Raw genomic sequence first — 24,034 nt, forward strand, 5'->3', positions numbered from 1 at the left:
ATGTCTTAAAACATGACAAGCTGCTCTTTAAGAATCCCATCATGACAGTGATCTTGAAGGCTAAACTCAACTGTGATCACTTGAACCAGAAGCTCATTTTTAATCATTATTCTGTGATATGGAGAAATAAAGTTATTTCCTCATTACAAAGTGTCTTATCTTGAGGAATCCGCCTTGTATTCTCTCAAGATAATCAAACAATTGACTTCTGATCCAGACATAACAGCATTAACAAAAATCATTGCAACCACAGCTGCTTTTGGCTTCCGTACAAGTGTGATAAACTATATTACAATTAGTTTTATAGCCTAACAGTTCCTATTCTCCAATATAATGTCTCTCTATTTTGTGCATTATTGATTAACATCCACTAGATGGTGGTAAATCATAATTTAGTAGCAATATCAGAGAAAGGTAACAGAGCAGTCATTAGGAAGTGAGTCTAAAATGGCTGAAGTGGCAAAGATCCTCCTCTATTGTTTGCTGTCACTTTGTAATAATGCATATTAAAGGGCAGCGAGATGAGGTCTTCAACCAATGGTGTAGTAATACTCTAAATATCCCTGTGTTCTGTTTAGTAAATTATAGTATAATATCATATTAGTATCATCACCTCCAGACGATTCGAACTGATTGCTGTCCTTCTTTGTCACCGTTTCCGCCATTTATTTAGCCCATTATTTATCAGGTATATCCACACTCATCCACTCTACATAATAAAGTTGGATCAAAGGTCAATTTAACTCATTTTCAGAACAACGTTTCCTCTGTGCATCTTCAGTGAGACTATGATTCATTCAGGGTAAAACCATTTGTCTTGGCTTTTGTTTGGAAAGTGTTGCGTCACATGAAAATGCAGAAGAAGGCCACAAACACCACTGAAACAGTTTTATTTCCCTCTGCCTTTCAATCATGTCTGTCATCACAGGAAAGAGAAACCAGGAATTTCTCACTGTTTAGTCAATGTGCACATGACTAAACAGTGGGAAAGAGAAACCAGGAATTTCTCACTGTTTAGTCAATGTGCACACGACCGGACGCTGCTGACTTTCTGCTTTTCGGATTCAATTCAAATTATGCAATTATCTGCCGTTATTTAATGAGACAATCTTACTATTCTACAGTGCACATAAAGCTTTTTAACCTCTGTCACTTAAAGTCCAGTCAAGGCAAATTTATTTATAAAGCACATTTAAAAAGAGCAGCAGCTGACCAAAGTGCTGTTCGGTGCCTAAAAGAAACTATGCATCAAAACCACAGCAATTGTATGGAAAGACGAGACGGAACAAACAACAACAACAAAAAGCAGGCCGCCTTTTCAGGACGAGGGGACTCAAACGCTAACATACAAAGTAAGTCTTGAGGTGAGCCTTGAAAGACTCAACAGAGGGGGCAGACCTGATCTATGATGGAAGGCTATTCCATCAGTCGAGGTGCCTTGGCTGAGAAAGCGCGGTCAACTCTAAGTTTAAAATTACAATGGGGGACTGAAGGAAGGCCGGTGTCACATGATCTAAGGGGCCTGGAGGTTTTGTATAGGTTTGTTTTAAAGCAGCGCAACCTTTAACATCATTCATGAAGCAGACTGGAAGACAGTGAAGAGAGGCTGGAATGGAACAAATATGATCCCTCTTTCTCGAACCGGGCAGCAGCCTGGCTGCAGCATTTCGGACCAGTCGCAGACGGGACAGGGACGACTGGACGATCCCTGTATAAGTATATTTTAACTTTGAAACGGTTCTGCTGGTTTCCACAACTGCTTTTGCCTGGGACTCAAATGTAAAAGTAGTGTCAAAAAAAGTTATTGTAAGTGGAGAGGTGACCTATTGGGGGCCAGTTTATGGCATCTATATGAGGCCAAAAAAACACAACATTAATTTTGCTGTGGTTCGGTTGCAGAAAGTTAACGGCCATCCAGGTTACTTACTAGTAACTAGTCACTAACATTTTTGGGCATGTTGATTGTGCTAGTCAAACAACCACAACAAGACCCACAAGGTCAACCACTCGGGGGGGGAGTACAGAATCGTTGTTGTAGTAGTTTTCTGTGTAATCTTGTGTGTGTTTTCGAGGAGGGGAAGTGTATTTTGTTTTACGGACCTGCCCAGTGACTACAGGTGGAAATTAGCAATTTGCTAAAATCCGATGCAATACATCTCTCCTTGTTTTATGTAAGATTAATGTTCTATGTACATCGTCCCTGCAAACATTTTGAAACATTACCTACCATAGCAGGCATCGATAGGTTGCCATTTCAGTCTGATGACACATACCTTAACCCGAGGCCATCCTGTTTTGCTGCCATAAACTTTCCCCAAGCAGCACAAGTAGCCTCCATTCGAGTGAAAGTGAAACCACATCACTGACCTCAACCAGAATTCATGAGCAGGTGGCAATTATTTTCAAGAAGCAGAAATAGTAAACAAGACATCATGACATTTTGTGTGTTCCACTTGTAATTTGACTGTGACACTTTGTTTGTTTGATGCATATGTTCTACCATCCTGCTGTGACAGATCTGTTATCAGATATAGATAAGAAAGTGCTGATTCTTTAAATTTAGTATGAACCCGGTAAATAAGTACAGGTTTGTAGCATTACAAAGTAGTATAAGGAAGGGATTAGCTTTTACACAGTAAGGGTGTAATTTTCCCCCATGGGGACAATGGGTTCTTAAATGTAAGCACCCATTCATTTAAACCTTGTTTAGTTTTTTATTTTTGGATATTAAAGTCTGTAATTGAGAAAAATGCTCCATATTTAATCTTTGTGTTTGATGCTGAATAATGAATTAGATTCCTGCTTATTTGCTCTAATCAACCCTTACTCACATTATTAACATGTAATTAAAACTACCCCGACACTCTATAAAGTCTAAATAAGGAACTGCGTGATTCATTTTATAAAGAACTCACTCCCTCCTTCCTTCCTAATGAGTTGTGTTCCTCTCTTTATGGTGAGTAGGAGAGAAGGGCCAGTCCCAGGATGTAGAAACAACCTGGGCCTGCTGTGTTTCCCTAAAGGGGGAAGTACCATCTGGATTGGTCTATAGATACTCAGGGCACGGCAGATCGCAAGCAGTTATCAAAACTCCCTCATCACATGCACACATTGAGCTCAGGAAGCAGACACACACAAACAAACACACGCACACACACACACAGCTTTGCTGCACAGCAGGAAACTCAGGACGTGTACAGCCGTCAGCTCTTAACATCTGTCTTCCTTCACTCCCCAAGCTCAGGCGGCTCTGAGCTCTGCCTTTCGGACTGACGATGCCCCAATCTGCACAGCATTCCCTCATCCAGATCATACTGTTGTGGATCACCATCCTCACCATCGTCCAGGTTGTGTTCATCGCTCTCTTCTTCACGGCTGGACATCACGGCCTGGTAAGAAAAATATACTCACATTGAGTTTAGAGTATACAGGATGAATGTCAGCAGCGGTATATAATAACACCTGTGCAGTACATGTGTTCTTTCTTGTGGTTTAGGCAGTAGCACAGCTGGTGAGAAAGACACCCATGTCTGTGGCTTGTGCTCCCCTATTGACAAGTTTAGTAACCTTTACCTAAGAAATGACGGGAAATATTTTGCATTATGATTATTAAGAAAAGGTGTTTAAAGTCAGTTGTAGTAAGAATTATCCGAACCATTTACAGAGCGTGAAATACTTTTTAGGTCATCCTTTATTCAACTGCACTTTTGCTTTTGTAATATTTATTAAGAGTGAATCTTCTGTGATTCTGTTTCCTTCCCCAGTCTCAGAACAAAAGCTCTGTAGCACCAGAAGCAATGCTATCCACGGCAAACAGAACTTCGGTAAGAAAGCAACAGCTTCTCTTTGTGCGTCTCCCCTTGACCTCACTGTGTTCTGTTTCTCATTATATCGACATGTAGATTATGGTGAAAGGTCATGCTGTTTCTGTGAATATTCAAGACACACAAACCTTGCACACAGAGCAGATCTAACTTAAAGTCTGAGAATTTGATGTCAGACAGTGTAACCGCTCTCCTCACGTATGGGAGGAAGCACATTGACGTCAAAGCCACATTCGGGGAAATGCAGCTTAAGTAATCTGTTGTCTCTTCAGTTTTCTTTCTAAAGATAGTACTTTTGTTCTCGCTTTTAGGATGGGGTTGTCAGTGAAATCGCCATATTTAAAACTTCCTTCTAAAAATGACATCCATGTGGCTGGATTGTGTTTCACTGTGGGAGCCATGCAAGCACATCACATGTTATATAGTTTATTAAAACCTGGAGATTAATTGATCTTTCCTTCCTTCTGCAGTCGATTTCTGAGAATGGGCTTCTCCAGGGAAAAGGCAAAATGCTCACCTTTAAGGGTACTGGAGGTAAAACCATTCTATTATTAGAGTTGTAGTAATAATATTTCCTTTCTCAGAATGTATGACTAAGGGAGTATTTATAAACTGTTAAAAATACAGACAATGATCTGGTCGGAGGAAACATGTAATTCCAGCAACCACAATTTCCTCACATATAATTTCATCACTACTAGCAGTGTCATTTAACACATTGTACTCAAAAAAACAAACAACTCTCTCTGTCTCCAACAGGCAACAGGACAGTTAAATGGGAACCAAAGAATCCAAGTAAAAACCTGATCTCAGCAGAAGAAGAAGTCTTGACCATAGAGAAAGATGGATATTACTTCCTAAATCTTCAGATCACACTGAAGGGTTGTAAAGATTCTCCTTTACCTAAAAATCTAACGGAGCCCATTGTCACAGTGATGTGGAAGAACAAGACAGTTCTCCTAAAGGGTTCGATTAATAAAAACACCTGCAGCACCGGCCTTCTCGCCAGGGTGACAGAGCTGTCTGCAGGGGGCACTCTGGTGGTCAACATCAACATGGAAACCCCTAATATTGACGAAGAGGAATATTCGACCCACTTGGATATCATCTACATATCTAGTTCTTTCTAATTCATCTATTCAGATGCTAAGAAGGGAGCGTGTTTTTGTTGTTCTCTCTTGTGACCAAACAGACCCGTCTCTGTCTTTGGATCAACAGATCAGCAAATCCCTTTACCAATCTGGAGAGCTGGACTCAACAATAAAGGACTGTCCTTTACCCACAGGCTGAAAAAAACCCAATTTCCTTTAAATTTGGCTCTACTAAAGAAAGTAAATCCACCATCAAACTGTATTTTCAATGTCTGAATGTTTTGGCCAGTAAAATAAATACACTGTATACCGGACGAAAGCTGAACGCATCACTACACATCTGTTTCCTGTGCTGTTGTGTTTACGGAAGACATTTTTAAAGTCAAACTTTAAATCTCAGTTATATAACTAACTGAATAACGGCCAGCGTATTGTAGTTTTGGGGGGATTTTCATATGTTGCCAATTGGATTGTTCTCTTGTGCTTCTGAAAACGCTGTGATCAGGGAGCACATTTCATTGAACAAATGTTACTTGATTGTTTAAATTGTATTATGTGTCTGAGTTTCTTTCATTTGAAATGTTTTCCGCAAACAGCAAGAATGTATTTTTCTGAAGTGTCATTTGCACAGCTCCTATTTGCTAAGTGCTGATTTATTTCTTGATATGTTATGAAGTTTTTGAATATTATATTTATTTATTGTTTTGGCCTTTAATATATACAGTTTACAATACGTGTATATATTTATTATAAAGTAAAAACATTTTATGGAGAGGTCGGCAAATACCCAATGAATGTACGTCACCGTGTGACTGTGTATGTCATTGTGTGGCATACACAATTTATACTGTGTCACTAGGATGAATGTGTTTTCTTTATTAACTGTTGCAATATTATAAAGCTGAAATTGTAACTCAACAATAGAGTTGGTATGTGCTTTTCTGAAAAGTCTAAAAATGTGGAAATTATTTATTTGTTTAGACAGATAAATGGAATACTTTCAAAATCCTTCTTAAGAAATTGAATTCACTTATATGTTAATCATATCAAAACAAGTACCGCCATCACATGAATCAGTTTTCCCTTTTTCATTTTCTGAATTTAAAATGGAAAGTGAAATGACCTGACAGACACAACCTGAAAATCCTGTTTTAGTATGCGTATGACATATAATGAGACATGAAATCACAGCTCGTGGTGGTTTATGCGGAAAGTTTCATATTACAGATCAGACAGACATCAGGCAGACATTTGGTTTTGTCAATGATTTGCAGCTGTTTTTAATGAATCGAGGAATTGCATGTTCGACTGTTGATGAGTGTACCATTTGCTCCTTTTGCTTGGTTTGAGCGTTGTAGTCAATACAATTGATCATACCATACCAATTGATGGACTTGAGAAATGGGTGGGTCTCTCGGGCACAGTACTTGACTGGTTTGGTTCATACTTGTGACATACTTGTGTTAGTCTTGATGAGTCTGTTGCAGCAACATTGAATATGGCGTTCCTCAGGGAAGTATTCTAGGTCCTATTCTCTTTTCACTTTATATGATCCCTCTGGCCAAAAGTAATTAAAGTCATAATAATGTTTGATAAATTATTGTTACGCTGATGACACACAACTATACATCTCTGTCTCATCTGACCACAGTGCTTTAAATTCTCTTTTTAACTGTCTTGAATATATTCACCTTTGGATGAGTAAATACTTTTCTAAGTTACAGATTTGGGAGTCATTTTAGACTCTGATCTTTTTAGACTGGGAAGGTTGCAGAAATATAATTTTTTCATGTTAAGAATATTGACCAATTTTACTCATCTACAAGGCCTTATATAATTTTGCATCTTCTTATATCACTGACTGCCATTCATTTTATATCCCGACTTGAACTCTCAGATCTTCCACTGCTTTCTTTTAGAAGCGCAGAGTATTAATATTTTAATTTGGTTCTAATTGTTATTGTGTGTTTGTGATCGTGTTTTGTTAAGTACTTTGGACTGCATCTCTGCATGAAAGGTGCTATACAAATAAACGTATCATTATGATTATCCTTATTGTTATCATCATTATTGTTATTTGTTGTATCATCATTGTTAAGTGTAACTATGCACTCAAAAACACATTGCATTTGTCCTTAGAACCTTTATTAATAAAGTGTCTTTAAGTCTGACTATATCCCCACAACTGTTGCTTTTTGAAAAAAAATAATAATAATAAATTCTATATTTTCTTCAGACTATTGTTTTGTTTGATGTGTTTAAAAGCCCAAATATGGAGCTAAACAGAGCAAATGAAATCACAATGATGAATAAGTGCTTTTGATAGTGAGTCACTTTCGAGACCCTGGTTAAAAAGTGAAAGTGACAGGTCATAAGTTAACAGTGGGACCCCAATGATAATGAGTCACTAATAGAAAGAGTCAGCGGGACCCTCCCAGCAGTATGCTGTCGAAGAATACTCCCCCCTTGACAAGGAGAATAAAATTCAGGGCCTTACACAAAAATCCAACATCATATCAGCTTATCTATACAATAGTGATACAGCACAAAAAAGGTCACAGGAACATGATATTAGTCATCAGAGCAAAGACAAAGATTTTCCAATTTACTGAGGTTTAATCTGAAAACTCTACTTTCCAACTCTTCACCGCGGAACCCAGAGCTCTTGCCGCTCCCTGTATTAGCTGTTACAACAAATGCTTTCGATTACACTGAAGAGAGATCCAAGATGTTGACTGCAAATGCAGATCACAGACATAACCACTTACCACCCACTCTGTCTCTTTTATTAGATGATATCTGTGTGTGGTGGTTTGTTCCAGCTCTTGCTTTCCACTGCCTAATTTGTAGGTTGTGAATCCTCATAAAGATCTGGGGCAGTTTCTGTGAAAACCCTCATCATGTCTTTCCATCATTTCCACCTAAATGTCACTGAGACAGTGTGAGACATGCAGTCAGCAAATAACATGCTCTTTTAGGCCCTCCTTTTATTTTGTAGTGACAGTCAGTTAATCAATGTTTTTTTGGAGGAGCATAAATCTAGCCACTGGACTGCATTACTTGACTCAAAATGTCATGTATGTAACAGAAAGGTATGTATTAGCAAGAGAACCAGACTCATACACACTTGCTGTTCAAAAGCGCGATACAGGAGGTCAATCCTACCTACCTCAATCAGACTCTACCACATATCTGCCTATGCCAAACCTTCAGACACTGAACTACTTATTTTTTGCACTCACCACTCTGCCTTTTGTGTTGGTTATGCCACCAGGTGCAATTTGGGGTTCAGTGTCTTGCCCAAGGACATGTAGCCTGAGGGAGCTGGGGATCGAACCTCAGGCCTTCCGATTGACAGATGACCGACTCTACCACTGAGCCACAGCCGCCAGTGTATTGGATTACATTAGATTTTTCAGGTGTACCTAATGAAGTGGCCGGTGAGTTTATATTTATATCTATTATGTTGTGATATCTTATATTTTATATTATAATATATCCTATCCCATGTGGTGGCCCATGTTGACCCCTGTCCACCGCTGAAAGCGCCTACAGTGAGCTTCAGATCTGTACCACGGAGCAGTGGAAGACCTGGTCTGGTCTGATGAATTACAATTTCTTTTAAATTTATGTGATGGCGGGGTGCGTGTGCGTCGCTTACGCTGACATGGCACCAGGATGCACTGTGGGACGACGGTAAGCTGGCGGAGGCAGTGTGATACTTTGGGCAATGTTTTGGTGTCCTGCCATCCATGTGGATGTTACTTTGACACGTACCACCTACATTATTGAAGACCAAGTACACCCCTTCATGGAAACGGTATTCCCTAATGGCAGTGTCCTGGTTCAGCATGATAATGTGCCCAGCCACACAGCAACAATGGTTCAGGAATGGTTTGAGAAAGACGACGAGTTCAAGGTGTTGACTTGGCCTCCAGATTCCTCAGATTTCAATGCAATCGAGCATCTGTGGATCCATGGAGGCCCTACGTATCTATCCATCTATCTATCCATCTATCTATCTATCTATCTATCAATCTATCTATCTATCTGTCTGTCTGTCTATATATCTAAAGTGTCTTTTGTACAGTGTCTTCCCACCTGCTATACAGACCAACACAAGGTGCCAGTATTTAGCTGTGGTCTGTCTGCTAATAGCATGACTACCTTTCAGTTTTGCTTTGCAAATTAAAAAAACCCATCACTTTAGGTCTCACATGCTGTTTCATGGTAAGAAAAATGTGTAAAAAAAAAAACCCTGTTCTTTATTAATGGAACATTTTGTTTTCATATGTGGAAGTATGAGTAACGTGTGTGATCATAACCGATTGTAGTGCATTCTCGCCCACACAAGTTCACAGTTGAAGTCAAATGTAGACTTTAGAACTTGAATTAAGAGAAAAAAAGTCTGAATCCAAAGCGGTTAAAGCTTCCATTCCTCTGCTCCTACAGTCTGTCACAGCTCACAGGTCAGCCAGCACTGGAAACAGAATGACTCACACATGCATCGAGAAGCATTCATGAAAGTACAAAGATACCGTATCGAACATTATAGCCGAGGTCATATCACCCATGATTTGACGTATTTGTTCACACATTCACTTTACATACTACAGCTCGTTATACAGGCATGAACTCGTAGCACATGCCTGAGGGAATAGAAATTTGAGGTTTACTTTTCCTACACTCCCACCTGTATACACACACACACACACACACACACACACACACGCTGCTCCCCGTCTCTGGGGTTGGAAAGTGAGTCAGGCAGACTGCTTCTGACATTGCCTCCCCACCAGCGGCCCCCACTACCACTTCCTTTTCAGTTTACAAATATACAGTCCTGTGGGTGTTTTCGAGAGCCGCTTCTTCGAACAGACCCAGCTGAAGAGAAAGCGCAACAGTGACTGCATGACAGACGCAAGGGAGAGGAAAAAAAAAGCTTCTGACTTGTTGCTTGGGCATGCATGCTTGCCACCATCTAGCATTACAGTTAACTAGTATGCTGAGTGAAAAGTGTAGAATGCACATGTTACAGTAAACACCTGCTGTTCTCTTGAGGGTTTGGAGGGACATTTGACATATTGAAACTTTAGCGAGGGTATTTTTTTTCTCAGTGTGGTGTTATATAAAAAGCAATATGAATACTGTGTGTCGTGCGGTTGGACTGTGTGGGTGAAAAACATTGCTGCTGCTGAGACCACTCTGCAAAGGCTCCACCGCGTTCACCTGACTCAGCAGGAAGTGCACACAGGAGCTCACTTCAGCTGCGTGACGGCATGACGAAAAGGCCTGAGAAAACCAGCCACACGACTTTAAAATCACTACATGTTTATTGAATTGCTTTTAATACTTTATTATACATAAATACAGCACGGTTAAAGCAGTTATATCATTCAATCTATCATTAGAGGAATAAATAAATACATGGATTATGTGTTACAGCAAGAAGACAGTCACAGTTTTTAATTCTAACATCTGCGTTTATACTCAGCGACAATATGAGGATCAGGGTATAAAAATAATTTGTGCAACATTCAAAGGAGTAAGTGCACAAGAAAGCAAGTGAAAAAAAAGTAGCTGATTTGAAAGTACGGTGTGAAACAATGTTACACCACCAAACGTGTCAAAGCCACAAATGCTAGTCTGGCCTTCAAAAACTCCAAGGTGCAACAATTTTTCACACCTTCCTCTCTTTCCGGTGTCTGACCTTCTTTTTTTTATTACAGAGATAATGAATAATCCCTGAGACAATGTACTTTTATTAATTCTCACTCCAATCCCTGAGAAATATCAATTTCAGCTTTATTTATATCATATAGGCACCGAAGATGTTCTCACAGTATTTGTATCTTGCAATTTGGGAGGTATTGCTCACTTTGACAAAAAGGGCGTCATTTTCGTAGAGGTGAAACACTCCCCCCAGGTAACTGTTGGATCTGTTATCTTTGATCTCCTTTCCTTTGGAGATGTCTGCGTTTGCCCTGGACACCAGAAGGGCGATGCTTTTACCTTTGTATCGATTCGTTTTCACATGAACTGAGTGGTTAAACGCATGATTGTCAAAGAAGGAAACCTTGGTATAGACATAGTAATAACCCTCCCTCTGAATGATAATGCTTCCGTCTTTGTAGTCCATCTCATAGAGGAGAGGGTCCGCAGCCGTGCTCCATGCCATGATCTGTTTTTTATGATGTGCATCTTGTCCATCTGTGAAAAAACAGGGACAAAATTAAGAAAAAGAAGAAAGTAATAAACAATTATAGTAAAAAAGGCGATTATAAATAATTAATTTATAATTGAGCTGTATTTGGTAATGGAAAGGAAAAAAACAGTGATCTCACCTGTCAGGTGTGCAACCGGTTTGGAAGGAAGAACGTCACGTCTGGGTATTTTAGTGGGAGTATCCTTATCTGTGTGAGGAGGACCAGACATCATGTCTCTGATGTAGGTTAAAGAACAAGAATTTTCAATTGGATAAAAAGTGCTGAGACTTACCTGCAATCTGCATGGAGGATGATGCTGAGGTGTCCTGCAATAGACATAAAAAGGGTTTTATGGCAAAAGTAAAACAGGTGACCAGCAATCAACAAGCACTACTGGTGAGTAGTCGACAAAGTTATGAAAATAACTACTGTTCTATAACTGTATGCTTATCTTTCAAACATTCTGCACATTAATAAAGTTGTAATCTCGAAGATCTCAGTTCTGTTCTCTTGGGCATGCATGTTTGCATGCTTGCAACCATCTAGCATTACAGTTAACTAGTAAGCTGAGTTAAGAGTGTGGAATGCACATGTTGCAGTAAACACCTGTTGTTCTCTTGACGATTTGGAGGTTTATTTGTCATATCAAGTTTTACTTTTTACCCAGTAGGGACACATTTTGGTTAACGCAGATTCACATACCTGCAAGTGGCGTTCTCGCAACACTTGCAGAGACTGGAAAATGCGGCACTTACTAGGCGCCGGTTGTGATTCTTTCCGTGAAAGTCACCACAGACACCCAGTCCGTAATACTACAAGTGTGAAGGCTTATGTGGGCCATAGGCTCAATCACCAATGTGTTACCTCATTTGATGATAGATATTGACTTGACAGACATTTATTTAAATGAAAATGTTGGAGATTATTACTTTAAATTGTGTTTAAAGTAACAATGCCAAAAATCTCACATAGGTGCTTTTGAGCACCACCCACTGGCAATAACTTGTTGTCAAAGGAGCACACTTCCCAATTTAACCAGACGTCTACGGCTGGCTCCCTTTGTCATGGTTCTAACTCTTGATTTTCCTTGCGTTCGTTTGTAGACTGTTTGCCTTCATCTGAGCGTCGAACTTGTTTCTTTTTCTTTGGATTTTCACTTATTTTTGAAGTTGTATCTGTAGTCATCAATCTTTTCTTTGTTTGTTCAGCTATAGTAGATTACTGTCTCCTCGCAATGCGTCACTGTGCGCCGCTTGTGATTTTTTCTGCAAATGTCACCAGTCCATAAAAATACCATATACTGCAAATGCAAAGGCTTTCGTCAGTGGGCCAAAGGCTCAGTCACCATTGTGTTAAATAATTCGGCGATAGATAGTGACTTAACAGACATTTATTTAAATGAAAATGTTCGAGACTGTTGCTTTAAGGACGTATTTTTTCATGAGGTTATCTTTCTGCAGAACAAAGTAGGACAGGTCTTCAGACGGCAGCACAAACTCATGCAGTAGGAAATAAGACCACTTCCGTTTCTCCACCGTCCCTTGATTGTCGAGTACATACTCTGTTTGCTGAACAGAGAAAGCAATGCCCCCCTCCCTCCTTCCCCTATGTAGCCTTGTGACAGCTGGCCTATCAAATAATGACAGGAAACTGAGTCACAGTGAATTAAAGCTGTGGCCATCCACCATCATGGAAAATAAAGTGCAACTTTTGCCCCAATGGGACGTCAATGGATTTCTCCGTAAATGGGACGGACTATCATCTACTTCTCCATATCTGCCCCTTTCTTCCCGTTAATAGTAAATTATTTCCTCATCAGCAGTTTTCAGAGAAAAAAAAATCTTGTGATTGTTGTACATGCCAGTATTATAATGAGGGGGTTTACTGATGCCCGTGAGACAGCTGTACAGGCAGTTTCAGGCAGGTAGCATGTGACTCTGAGAATGGCACACTATACATTAATATACGTGACAATGATGGTAACTGTCCTTGTGTTTCGACATTTGCTTACTAAAGCTCACAATGTAGAACATTTTAAATTGTTTGGTAATTTTTTTAAGAGCAACATATGCCGTGTGCTTTAATATGTCATGAAGGTCACGTATTTGAATTTTGTCATGAGATTTACCTCATCGACATCTAAATGTAGTCAACTTTTGTAGAATATTAGCAGCAGTGCAGAATAATTCTTCAGAATGAATAAAAGAAAGACTGAAACAATGTTTAAAATATAAAAGAATATAAAAGTATTTAAATTAAGATCATCATTCAAAAAATCAAGATGTTACTGAGAGACCCAGAAGAATCCAGACTTCAAAAGAAAATTAAAGGTGACATTTACGCGGGAGGGTTGTAGAGATGGTGACGGAAAGGAAAAGGGGAAAAACCCAAGAACACCAAAAGTGAAAATAAAGTGTTAAAGCTGAATGAAATCTAAAGAGGAAACTGAGATTTTAAAGGAAACTATACAAAACAGTGAGTCCGAGTTGATAAGGAATCACAGGATATTATTGTAACAGTTCACAGGTGCACAGACTCAGAGAGGAGTTCTATACTTACAGATTCAGATTTGTAGAGGCGGTAGATTAAGAAGGCTTCAATGACCATGCCGCACAACGCCAGGCTCACCAGCAGGAACAGCAGGGTCTGTGCCACCCCGGTGCGCTGTCGTCTCTGGCTCAGCCTTGGTGGCACTGGAGGCCGGGTGGTGGTATGGGTGTCCACGGTATACACAGAAGGATATCCAGCTTCAGGCATAGCTACAGTGCTTTCTCTTTAACTGAAAAAAGAAAAAGAAATGTGAGATGAGCTCTGCAGAAGTTGTCAGAGGGTGTTGCTTAAGAGGGGCTGTGGAGACAACAGAGGCAAGAGAGACAGAGACGGATGACAAAGTAACAAAAATGGGTGGGCTTACATGTGGTTGGTTCAAGTGCTGTAAGCTCACTAGTAGTCAGATGAAGAATAGACTCAGACATAGAAATCTTGAAATGTATCACTGAAGCACATTCTAAAGAGCCCCCGGTGTGCACTCAGTCACTGCAAACACCTAAATGATACTACATGGCATGTGAACTTTCCAACGCAGCTGCAGAACCTGACAATCGAAAAAGCTCCAAGTTACAAAAGCTCAAGGTAGAAGGCGATGTTCCCTTCGTGGAGACCAAGCACAATATATTCCTACCCCCCTCGCACACCCACACCCACCCCCATCCCCACTTTGCTGTAACAGCAATGTTGAAATATCTCCATTCAAACTTCCTCTCACATGCATTCTCGCTGTGGCTTGACACGTTGTCTGACAGCAACAAACGTGTTCAAGTTAAACATACGAATCTTCTCACTTTGTCATCAACGTTTACCTGCGTGCTTTGTTGTGGGGGGGTACAGCAAAGTTGTGAGGCATAAGCAGGTGAAAAAATTGTACTGAACATCTCATTATGCATAAGGTGGTCCAGTGGTTAGTGCTGTCGCCTCACAGCTAGAAGGTCCCAGGTTCAAATCCTAGTTCAAACTAGGCCTTGCTAGGTGTGCATACTCGGACTTCCTCCAACAATCCAAAGACATGCTCATTAGGTTTATTGGTGACTCTAAATTGCTCGTAAGTGTGAGCGTGAAAGGTTGTATTGATATTTTTCTACTGTCAAGGAATTCCCTCTTTCTTTATGTGTACTTCAATGAGCTACTTGCGAATATCTGCATGATCTGTATATGTATGCTTTTAACAATATTGTCGTTCTTAACATACCGTGAACATGAGCTCCACTCTTGTTGGGGTCGCTGTGGCTCAATGGAGTCGGTCGTCTCTCAAGGTGGGAGGTTGGGAGTGCGATCTCTGACTGCTACAGTCCACATGTTGAAGTGTCCAAGACACTGAATCCCAAAATGCTCCCGCATAGCCTTAGGTGAATGAATGTGCATGAATATTTAGATCCTGATGGGAGAATGGCACTTTACATTGCAGCGTGAATGTGACATGTAGTGTAAAAGCGCTTTGAGTGGTTGGAAGACTAGAAAAGCACTATATAAAAGCAGTCCATTTACCACTTCACATAAAAAATAAGGAATTACTGTAATGGGTGTTTATGTAAACTCTTAATAATAGAACAAAACTCTGGCCTGTGTATTGCATAACCACTGCATCATTCAGGATGATTACTACATTTCCTCATTAGTTGTTGCTTAATGTCTCACCAGTAAATCATGGATAAATCACAGTTACTTTATTATGTGTGATGTACATGTATAAAAGCAGAACAGCAACTGCTCACATGATGCTGTTTTATTGAACTGGTCACATGCAAACTTCTAAATAGCTCTGAATACAGTCTGTATGACATGTCACAACTCTGAATATCAATATTTCCTTTCTTTCTTTCTTCCTATGTTGCACATACGTACCTACATCCATACTGGTCTTGGTATATATACTGTATGTATATATAAATATACAGTATATATATACTACTTTACTCTATCCTCTATACTATACATTTATATGGTTATATAATGTTGCACAGATATCTATCTATCTATCTATATCTATCTATCTATCTATCTATCTAACTATCTATCTATCTATCTATCTACCTATCTATCTATCTATCTATCTATCTATCTATCTATCTATCTATCTATCTTTAACCTTAAACATGTCCGTCCACCCTCCCCTGATTTCTCAACAGACACCAAGTGCATCAATTTCTCTTTATGCAATTCACTTCCCTTTCAAATGCCTCTCAGGACGTCCATTAATAAAGGCCTGATTTCTGAATGCTTTTACCCATAGCTCCACCTACTGATTGGAAAAAGACATGACAGTTGCAACATTTTTAAAAGGGAATTAATAATGCTCAAGAAAAATAATAAAATATTCCAATTCAAGTCAATACATGAGCTCTGATATGAAACAAACATATATATTCTCTGGCTGTGCAGGCCTTAATCCTGGAGGCACTATGAGGCCCAGTATGATAGAGTAAACACTGCATGATCACTTTGCACCTTGTCACCCCTCCTTACATTTGCATGTGGCCTAAGTCCAAACTGCAGAGCGCCTGGTCGGCACAGACAATGGCTCCACTCATTCAGCTTTAATCCAGGAACCAGTTACTGTCTGTGGGATTATGAGAGGGAGCTATTTTACTGTAAAGCTGACATATTGTACATGTGTGACATAGAGCAAAGTCTTTCAAAGTTGGTGAAAGTGGACTACGCACTGTAAGCTCAGGATGATGAATGTGCCGGCAGAGCTCTGTTTGCTGGCGTGTTTGACTCTGACTGTTGGCTTGACTTTGGGTTTGGGGCCAAACCAAGACGTAGTATTTACATTTCTATTACCTGCTGGCAGCACGGACTGTTTTTACCAAACCACCGAGTGGAACAGCAGCATGGAAGTTGAATACCAGGTAAATATAATCTATTTCTCTCTGTCTATGTTTGATACAGTGACAATGTAAGGATATAGTGTTGTGTTTAAAGATGTTTGTGGCTTTATTAAAGCTTGTGAATAATGTCTAACTGAAAAACAAGTGAACAGGCTTCTGGACTTTGGTCTGGAATGGAGAGAGATAAGAAAACTACTGCTCCTGTTGCAGAAGATACCTGTCATCAGGTGGTGCAAAGGGGAGAGAAACTTAATGATAAACCTGGCTCAATACAAGTTATTTATGCATCTTAAATAGGAACAAGCATGCTTTTACATAACACTATCTATACATCCAAAAAACACATGCATGCCTAATTCAATATAGAAATAAGTAATTTTGCCATCATTTTAAACTCCTGCAAACAATATTAAATCAAATTCAATAGCACAATTGCTGTCCTATGAGCTTTTTGCAATGTTTTATTGACCTCAGCACTTTATGGCCATGACCTTTGTATTGCTTCAGCTCCTACCATCACACCCCACCACATCATAACACAACCGCTCCCTCTGGTAGCTGCAGCTGTAAGTGTAAAGTAATTGAATTGGCTCTAAATGTGTTGAATCAGAGAGGAACTTTGCAGGATAAATGGCTCCTCACTGGTACAGTTGACACGAGATACGACAGCCACAGTGAAAGATGTATTTATTTGCAGACTTATGAATGTGTGTATTTTTACAAAGAATGAGAGACTGAACCTGACAGGTAGATTGGTGTGATAAAAGCAGAACCATGAGATGGTCACTGAATCTTTATCTGCCTAATTAGTATCCCTGTAGCATGTGATGTGAGCTGGCTTGTTGCTCAGTGTACTATCAGGGCTTTAATTTGAATTCCACACAGCCATTACCCAGATAGTCTTATGAAAGATGGAGCTGTGTGAGCTCCAAGTCTAGTGTGAAAACATGCAGAACACAGTACAAATGTAACTTAAAGTATCTTGCATCACTGACCTCAATCCTTGCGTTTATTTTGCAGGTGATAGCAGGGTCAGGTCTGGATGTTGGCTTCAGCCTCATCTCACCCAGCGGATACCGGCTGGTCTCTGACTTCAGGAGATCAGATGGCATCCATATGTGAGTCACTGAAATTCTTTACAGAAACCCCCGCTTTTTATGCGTCCTCAATCCCTCTTCTGCTCTTCCCAGAAATTCCCCAAATTACAAAAACAATGGACTTTATTTCAGATCTGCACTTCCTGTTTACGCTATACGTTGCTGTGTCATTATCGTAAGTGGTTTTAACCATGATGTTGTTGAGTCACCACTTTCCAAATACTGACACCAAACTGTTCCTCTTGCAGGGTGCATCCCACAGAGGATGGAGACTACAAGTTGTGTTTTGACAACAGCTTCAGTAAAGTGTCACTGAAGATGGTGTTCTTCAAGGTGATCAGTAATAATCAGAACAGCGCAGGCGGAGGCCGCGATCAGTGGCCGGATGTAGCCGGAACAGAGAGCCTGGTGGAGTACAAACTAGAGGACATAAGGGTGAGCGGGAAAAACAAAGAGCCACTTCCTCTGCTGCAGCCATGAATCCCCTTCAGACAAAACTTTAATCACCTGATGTCATTCTTTTTGATTTCTACACATCCCGATCTGACTTTCATCTCCTCCTTTGCTTCCTCTTCCAGGCGAGAATGGACTCTGTGTACCGGCACCTGGAGAGGAGCCGTCAGGTCCAGACTGTGCTGCGGGCCTTTGAGGCGAGGGACCGCTACCTACTGGAGGACAACCTGTGGCGGGTGTCCTTCTGGTCCTGCCTCGGTCTGCTTGTAATGCTCACAGTCGCTGTCACCCAAATCTACACACTGCGACGCCTCTTTGATGACACCAAGCACAAAGTTTACAGATAGTCAAACCAAAACATTAACCAGCATGTGTTCACGTGACACTGACATCTGTCACTGAGCTGAATTTAAAGGGATAGTTCGAACTTTTGACACTTCATGCACTGAGAACTTTTTTTTTAATTGCAGCCACAGCGGCTGTTTCGAACCGTTTTAATGTTTAAGGCAGTGGTTCTCAACTGGTCTAACCTCAGGACCCACCACCACCTCCTTAATGACAATTCGTGACTGTAATTTCAGAAAACATCACACTATATCACAAAACACAACAGTGTAATGTTGAACCAAAATGACCAGCAGGTGGCAGTGCATCAGAGGAAATTATTCCCTCTAACATTAATTCAACTAAAAGCATTTTTTTTAACAGAAATAAACTTAAATAATGCAACATAAGTGCAACTACGGTAGGGCTCATTAAGTTTCCTAAATGTAACTGTAGCTGGGATTACCAAATCAGTGGAAGGAAAGTGAATCAACTACGCTACTAGTGAAAGCTCGTCATTGGAAACTCTGAAAAATAAAAGCGCAGCACATATTCGCGACACACTTTCGGGTCCCGACCCACCAGTTGAGAACAACGGGTTTAAGACATACATAAAGTATTCGTTTATGGACACACAAAATACTTGTTGCACTGATACTTGTAAATAATGTAATGTGTAAGCTTAGAAAACCACAGCTGGTCTCACTTGAATGTTATTTTATTGAAGTTTCGATGCTACATTTCACATGACATTTATAACCCTAGGCTACGTTTTATCAAATTAAAAGCCAACAACCAAAAAACACACCCAAATATAAAATAATCTTGCCTCCTGAGAATGTACTGTAACTTTGTTTTAACTAAGTTTAAAACATCTCATCTAAAGTCTTTAGTTTACTACAAAAAAGACACGTTTTCACATTGTCATAACTGCAGTCTCCCTGATCCATTTCTCCATCTGGAGGTCAAATAGGCAGAAAACAGAGAAGTCGTGCAGATGGTAAGTGAGCTTTGGCTGAGTCTTTGGAATCTGTGCTGTTATGTAGATGCTTTGCAGCTATTTGTTTCATGCAATTGCACTTGGTGGTAAAAACATACATAGTGCAGAAGGCAACCTACTGTGCATTTCAGTCACAGGCACTATATCTTTCTGACGCTATGCTGAAACTTCCCAGGGATGCTTAGCTTCATCATTCAACATGTTGGTCAGTTCTGTAGCCGTCCTTCACCATTTAAAAGGCATTATAGTAGATATAAAACATGTTTAACTGTCTTTGACATGTAACTTTGTTCCGTAACTTTTAAAGTGTTCAATCATGCGTTTGGTTCAAATAAATAATTAAGTCATCTGGGAGATTTTGCAGTTTACACTAAACTAAGGAAAATATCAGCATTAGGTTTGCGTTTAATTCAATTTCACACTATTACAAATTGGTTTTAGCCATCTATGAAAATGCTTAAATATTTTAGTGCTCAGGGCTATTTTAGACATCACAATGGAGAAAATAACTTACTTACTCTGACGCTTCAAAAACTAAAGAAGGCAGTTTGTAGGTTTCACTGACAGTATCACACAGGCTTGTAACAGAAGCTTTCCTTTTAGAGTGAACTGAAAATAAGATATGTAGTTCTCCTGCAGTCCTGCTGCTGCAGCGGATTGAAGTCATTTCATGTTCACTTCAGGCTGGTCGAGGTCACCACTGGTTTCGACGTGGGGGCGGGCGCCTGTTCAGGAAGAATCAACCAACATTAATCTCTTGACCGTGTGACATGCTCTTTGACAGGTAATAACACGACAGGATCCAGTCACGGGAACAGCAAGGTCATTTGTAATACGGCAGTCTCTGTGGGTAAAAAGAGATCATCCTTCATTCTCATCAGGGGATATAAAAGACAAACCTGGAGTCATGTGAAAAGTACTTTTAACAATCTTGTTCTGCTGGGAATTTTTACTTTAAATCTGAACAGGGGTAAACTCTATTTATAGTGCCTATATAAAACATACTCTCTCAAGGAAGTTTCCATGTTTAATCATCCTGCAACTATGCATCAAACTAGACCTGCTTTTCTTCTGTTGAGTAGTGCGAAAAAAAGCGTGAATTCTTTTATAAGCAATGTAAATGTTGATCCAACTAATTCATACACAAAAATAAAAGGCTACTACTATTATTTCATTGGGGTTTTTTGTTCATCACTTAACACTTTAGGAAAAACGGCATGTGTCGACGGTAAAGCCCCCGTTTTGTGCAGGCAGCCTGCCAGTAGAGCGTTACCATGGAAACACTTGCGGGCTCATGTCTGTCTGTATTGGTTTAGATGAAGAGAGGGAAGAAAGTGAGGGGAGGCAAAATCAGAAGGGGTGCTACATTATCTGAAAGAGAGAGAGGGAGAAGAGAGAAAGTGGATCAAACAGGACACAAGGAGACACCAACCACCAGAGCCAGTCCCTTTATTGTACACAACACCTCTTTATTTACTCGCCATACTAAATCAGTTCATGTTTATTCAAATCATTAATTGCTACAGAGGCACTTGACAAGGGTTTGCAAAACAAAAAGAAAAAAGATTTTTGCAGGTTGGTTTCCAACCCCTTCTACCAGATTCAGGCAGGGGAGGGAAAGAGGAAGGAGGCAGGGATCATCCATTAGGTAGAGATGCAGCACGACCTAATGTTACAGGGGATTTACAGTCTGGGCTTCTCAAGGGCAGGCTGACGTGACAGGCACAAGGGATTGTTTTTTAACAAACTTAAGCCAATAAGAAGTTTTCTCACATGAAGTACTGATGTTTGTCTTTTGTGGAAGATCTACTGTGAATGGTCTTTAATCTAAAAGGTCTTCCAGGAGATTATTCAGCTCCTTTCTGCACTGTCACTGAAAGCCAGACCTTCAGAGAAATACAGGGGAAGAAAAAGCACACTCTGTCTCTGAGTCTGTGATGTGGGACAGTTTTTGATTTTTTTCTTTTAAGTTTCTTATCTTCAGGGTGGCTGATTACGTTTCTCTCCTCTGTAGTGAGAAGAAAGACAATTCTTGACAGCCTCTCTAGACAGGGTGTGCTTTCATACACCACAATTCCCACCACCTGTTCACCACCACTACTGATCAAACCAAAAACAGAAAAACATCCTAGGCGCCCAACGTCACTCCCTGCTTTGAAAAAGTTGTTTTGAAATTGGTCAAATACCCTCAAAGAGCAATCAAGATATTCATTATTATCAAAAAAAAATCACAGCTGTGTAGGTAACTTCCAGCCCCACGTGCCCTCCCAACATACAACACATTTAGACATCTAATCCCTGTAGCAGAACCCCCAACAAACAGTCCAGGAGAAGCTGAGGAGCCGAGTTGTACAGAGCTGACACATTTGCAACCAAAAACATGAAAAGAATTGACAAATGCCCAGGTTATAAATAATGCACCAGGAGATGACCAATCTCATTTTCCCTACACCTGAGTCTAACCTATGCAGGACAGTGTTAGTGCTTCTTTTAAAGGGACGACTATGTATTTTAACACGTTGGGCTTTGAGTATAATCATAAGCATGTTTTTGTCATTAACCCTGCAATTAAAATGAGTTACAAGTGCTAACTCTCCAGAATAGGCAAGCTATATACAATGAGATTTTAATGCATGGAAGCAAAAGTGGTAGTAATCATAGAATGTCCATGACAGCTAAGCCCAGATAGAGATGTGCCAACTCCTAAATGCTTAATACCATCTTTATACTCTAAATCACAGATACATCTTCGTCTACACACCCCACCACTGAGTTTGATCCTCTCTGAGAGGATTCTGTGCTGTGTGCTCCGCTCTATAGGAATCGGCTAATCCAGGAATGAACAGGAATAAAGTCTACCTGAAAGATGAGGGACCCAATGGAGTTCAACTGAGACTAACGGGATTACACGTCTTTATCAACTTCTCTCGAATAAGTGGAGAGAAAGCATCCCACAAAGTGCACACAGCCTTCAGTCTATCTCCCTCTCTCGGGTTTTTGTGCATAGTGTTCTGGTTAACGGGTGACAACACCCATGTTATGTTGTTCTAAGGATCGGTGGTTAGAAGTGCTTGAAATGTAACGGTCAATCTGTCTGGAATTGTTTCGTCTTCGAGAATAATTCACAAGAGTGGGGTGCTGAAGCAACTCTCTTCGTTTCACACAACCCTGCGTCCCCTGTGTTTAGGATTTAATTTATAAAGCTACATTTATGACGCTCGTTTAAAAGGACAAAGTCACTCAAATAAAAGAACACAAGGGGGGAAATTGTAATCGACATCTCCAAAATAACAACAGTAACAATAGGCTATTGTTTTTCCAGTATGAAATCAGTTAGGAAATGAAAACCCAGTAAAACATTAAGAACGGGTTAAGTGTGTATATTACAGATCGAGGCTGGGGCATCAAAGCCAATGTAAAAAAGGTGGAAGGAGGGGAGAGGAAAGAAAGCCTGTAACAGTTAATAAGTTATTGATCGAGCTTCTGTCCGGAACTATGTCAGAAGAAATAAACTAGTTGTTTCGATAAGAGCGCTTAAACTGAAATTGAAACACCGTACCCTACTGATAGAAGCTAAATGCATCTCAGAAATCTGCTGCCTTGTATCTGTATTGAACAATTTCCACAGCAGTCAAATGTAATATTCAAGTGGTTAAGGGCTTTCTGTCGCTCATGTGCACTGATAAAGACGGTATTAGCAGCTTATTACATTGCTTGAAGAGACATATTAATACGGCTGGACAATGCACATTATGCACCACTAAAAGTCGGCCCCTCCCCTCTCGAGCCCCTACCCCCCCCCCCCCCCCCCGGCCTTTAGTGTGCAGATACACACACCCACACACAAACACACGCTTAAGTGGGCTTGGCCACGGGTCTAGTCTAGCAGGGAGGGCTCAGCAGGGCGGATAATGGTGGGCCGGTGAGAAGGAGCGCCAGGGGGTCTTCGGCTGCAACGGGGAGAAAAGATACAGAACAAGGGGTGAGACATGCTCACGTAGAGACAGCAGAGAAACCAAAACAACCCGACAGAGGTGGAAAAAGGTGGAGGTGAGAGAAAAACAAACAGAGATGAACATTAAATATAGAGATGTGAAGACTGGTGAGAGATAGGACTGTTAAACGATGCCTGTGACACTTTAGAGGCAGAGGATCATGTGATGTTAGTGCAAAAAATCATAAATACAGTGGAACAAAAATTGGACAATTTACACACACAAGGTATTAGTATAACAGGAAGTCGTACCTGGGCACACCGGGAGGGACGCGGGCTGGCCGGGAGGGGATCTGTGGGGGCGCACTGAAGGGATCCTGGCTGCTGTTATAGGCATTGATGGATGGGCCCGGGCGAGAGGGGATTGGTGGCGCACCAAAGGCAGGAGATGGGTTAAGAGGAGCTCCAAAGGCAGGGGAAGGGTTCAGAGGTGGTCCCGGTGTTGGGCCCCGAACAGCAGGTGGACGGCTGGGGGGCGGGGCTGTAGAAGGGGGCGGCCTGCGCTGAGGGGTTGGGCTGAGGAGGATATGATTAAATGAAATGGACATCTTAATAATCACATGAAGATCTCATTTATTCTCCTGTAGAGGTGAGGAACAGGTGAGGGACTTTATCTGAGCCCTGTCGAGAAGAAATTCAATACTTGCTTGATGCTCTTTAT

The 24,034-nt window shown here is 40.6% G+C and overlaps 3 protein-coding genes across 7 annotated transcripts in view; 1 reads left to right on the forward strand and 2 right to left on the reverse strand.

Moving 5' to 3' along the window:
* Positions 1–10,292: 10,292 nt before the first annotated feature.
* Positions 10,293–14,103, reverse strand: tnfsf14 (TNF superfamily member 14). 2 transcript variants are annotated; one of them, XM_069674685.1, is made up of 5 exons: positions 14,036–14,103; positions 13,681–13,900; positions 11,414–11,447; positions 11,260–11,328; positions 10,293–11,125 (listed from the first exon to the last, which is right to left on the reverse strand). In XM_069674685.1, exons 2-5 carry the CDS (start codon positions 13,876–13,878, stop codon positions 10,725–10,727), a joined length of 702 nt encoding a protein of 233 aa, XP_069530786.1. In that variant the 5' UTR covers positions 13,879–13,900; positions 14,036–14,103; the 3' UTR covers positions 10,293–10,724. The 2 variants fall into 2 exon arrangements, with proteins under 2 accessions (XP_069530786.1, XP_069530784.1); XM_069674683.1 differs by lacking the exon at positions 14,036–14,103 and having other exon boundaries at positions 13,681–13,963.
* Positions 14,104–16,328: 2,225 nt separating this feature from the next.
* Positions 16,329–18,402, forward strand: tmed1a (transmembrane p24 trafficking protein 1a). The gene is made up of 4 exons (XM_069674921.1): positions 16,329–16,526; positions 17,526–17,623; positions 17,851–18,037; positions 18,181–18,402. The coding sequence occupies exons 1-4, from the start codon at positions 16,350–16,352 to the stop codon at positions 18,400–18,402; spliced, it is 684 nt and encodes a 227-aa protein (XP_069531022.1). The 5' UTR covers positions 16,329–16,349.
* Positions 18,403–19,079: 677 nt separating this feature from the next.
* Positions 19,080–24,034, reverse strand: part of dnm2a (dynamin 2a) — a 29,511-nt gene continuing 24,556 nt past the window's right edge. For 3 of the 4 annotated variants that reach the window (XM_069674574.1, XM_069674572.1, XM_069674571.1), the window contains 2 exons: positions 23,626–23,889; positions 23,234–23,329 (listed from right to left, as the gene is read on the reverse strand). In XM_069674574.1, coding sequence (XP_069530675.1) covers positions 23,257–23,329; positions 23,626–23,889 — 337 coding nt within the window. In that variant the 3' untranslated portion in view covers positions 23,234–23,256. Of the gene's footprint in view, positions 20,105–23,233; positions 23,330–23,625; positions 23,890–24,034 lie in introns of those variants that run through there. The other variant, XM_069674573.1, reaches the window with a different exon arrangement.

The sequence above is a fragment of the Semicossyphus pulcher genome, unplaced genomic scaffold (assembly GCF_022749685.1).
Source record: "Semicossyphus pulcher isolate SPU_LCO1_2020_fin unplaced genomic scaffold, fSemPul1.0.p SCAF_23, whole genome shotgun sequence".
NCBI lineage: Eukaryota > Metazoa > Chordata > Actinopteri > Labriformes > Labridae > Semicossyphus > Semicossyphus pulcher.

Excerpts from the sequence above, each read along its gene's own strand:
- tnfsf14 (XM_069674685.1), bottom strand. The coding sequence starts at position 13,878 with ATGCCTGAAGCTGGATATCCTTCTGTGTATACCGTGGACACCCATACC. Across the intron at positions 11,329-11,413 it reads ATCCTCCATGCAGATTGCAG|ATAAGGATACTCCCACTAAA; the intron begins GTAAGTCTCAGC and ends CTCCTCACACAG. Across the intron at positions 11,126-11,259 it reads ACCGGTTGCACACCTGACAG|ATGGACAAGATGCACATCAT; the intron begins GTGAGATCACTG and ends GTTTTTTCACAG.
- tmed1a (XM_069674921.1), top strand. The coding sequence starts at position 16,350 with ATGATGAATGTGCCGGCAGAGCTCTGTTTGCTGGCGTGTTTGACTCTG. Across the intron at positions 16,527-17,525 it reads GCATGGAAGTTGAATACCAG|GTGATAGCAGGGTCAGGTCT; the intron begins GTAAATATAATC and ends TTTATTTTGCAG. Across the intron at positions 17,624-17,850 it reads AGATCAGATGGCATCCATAT|GGTGCATCCCACAGAGGATG; the intron begins GTGAGTCACTGA and ends TTCCTCTTGCAG.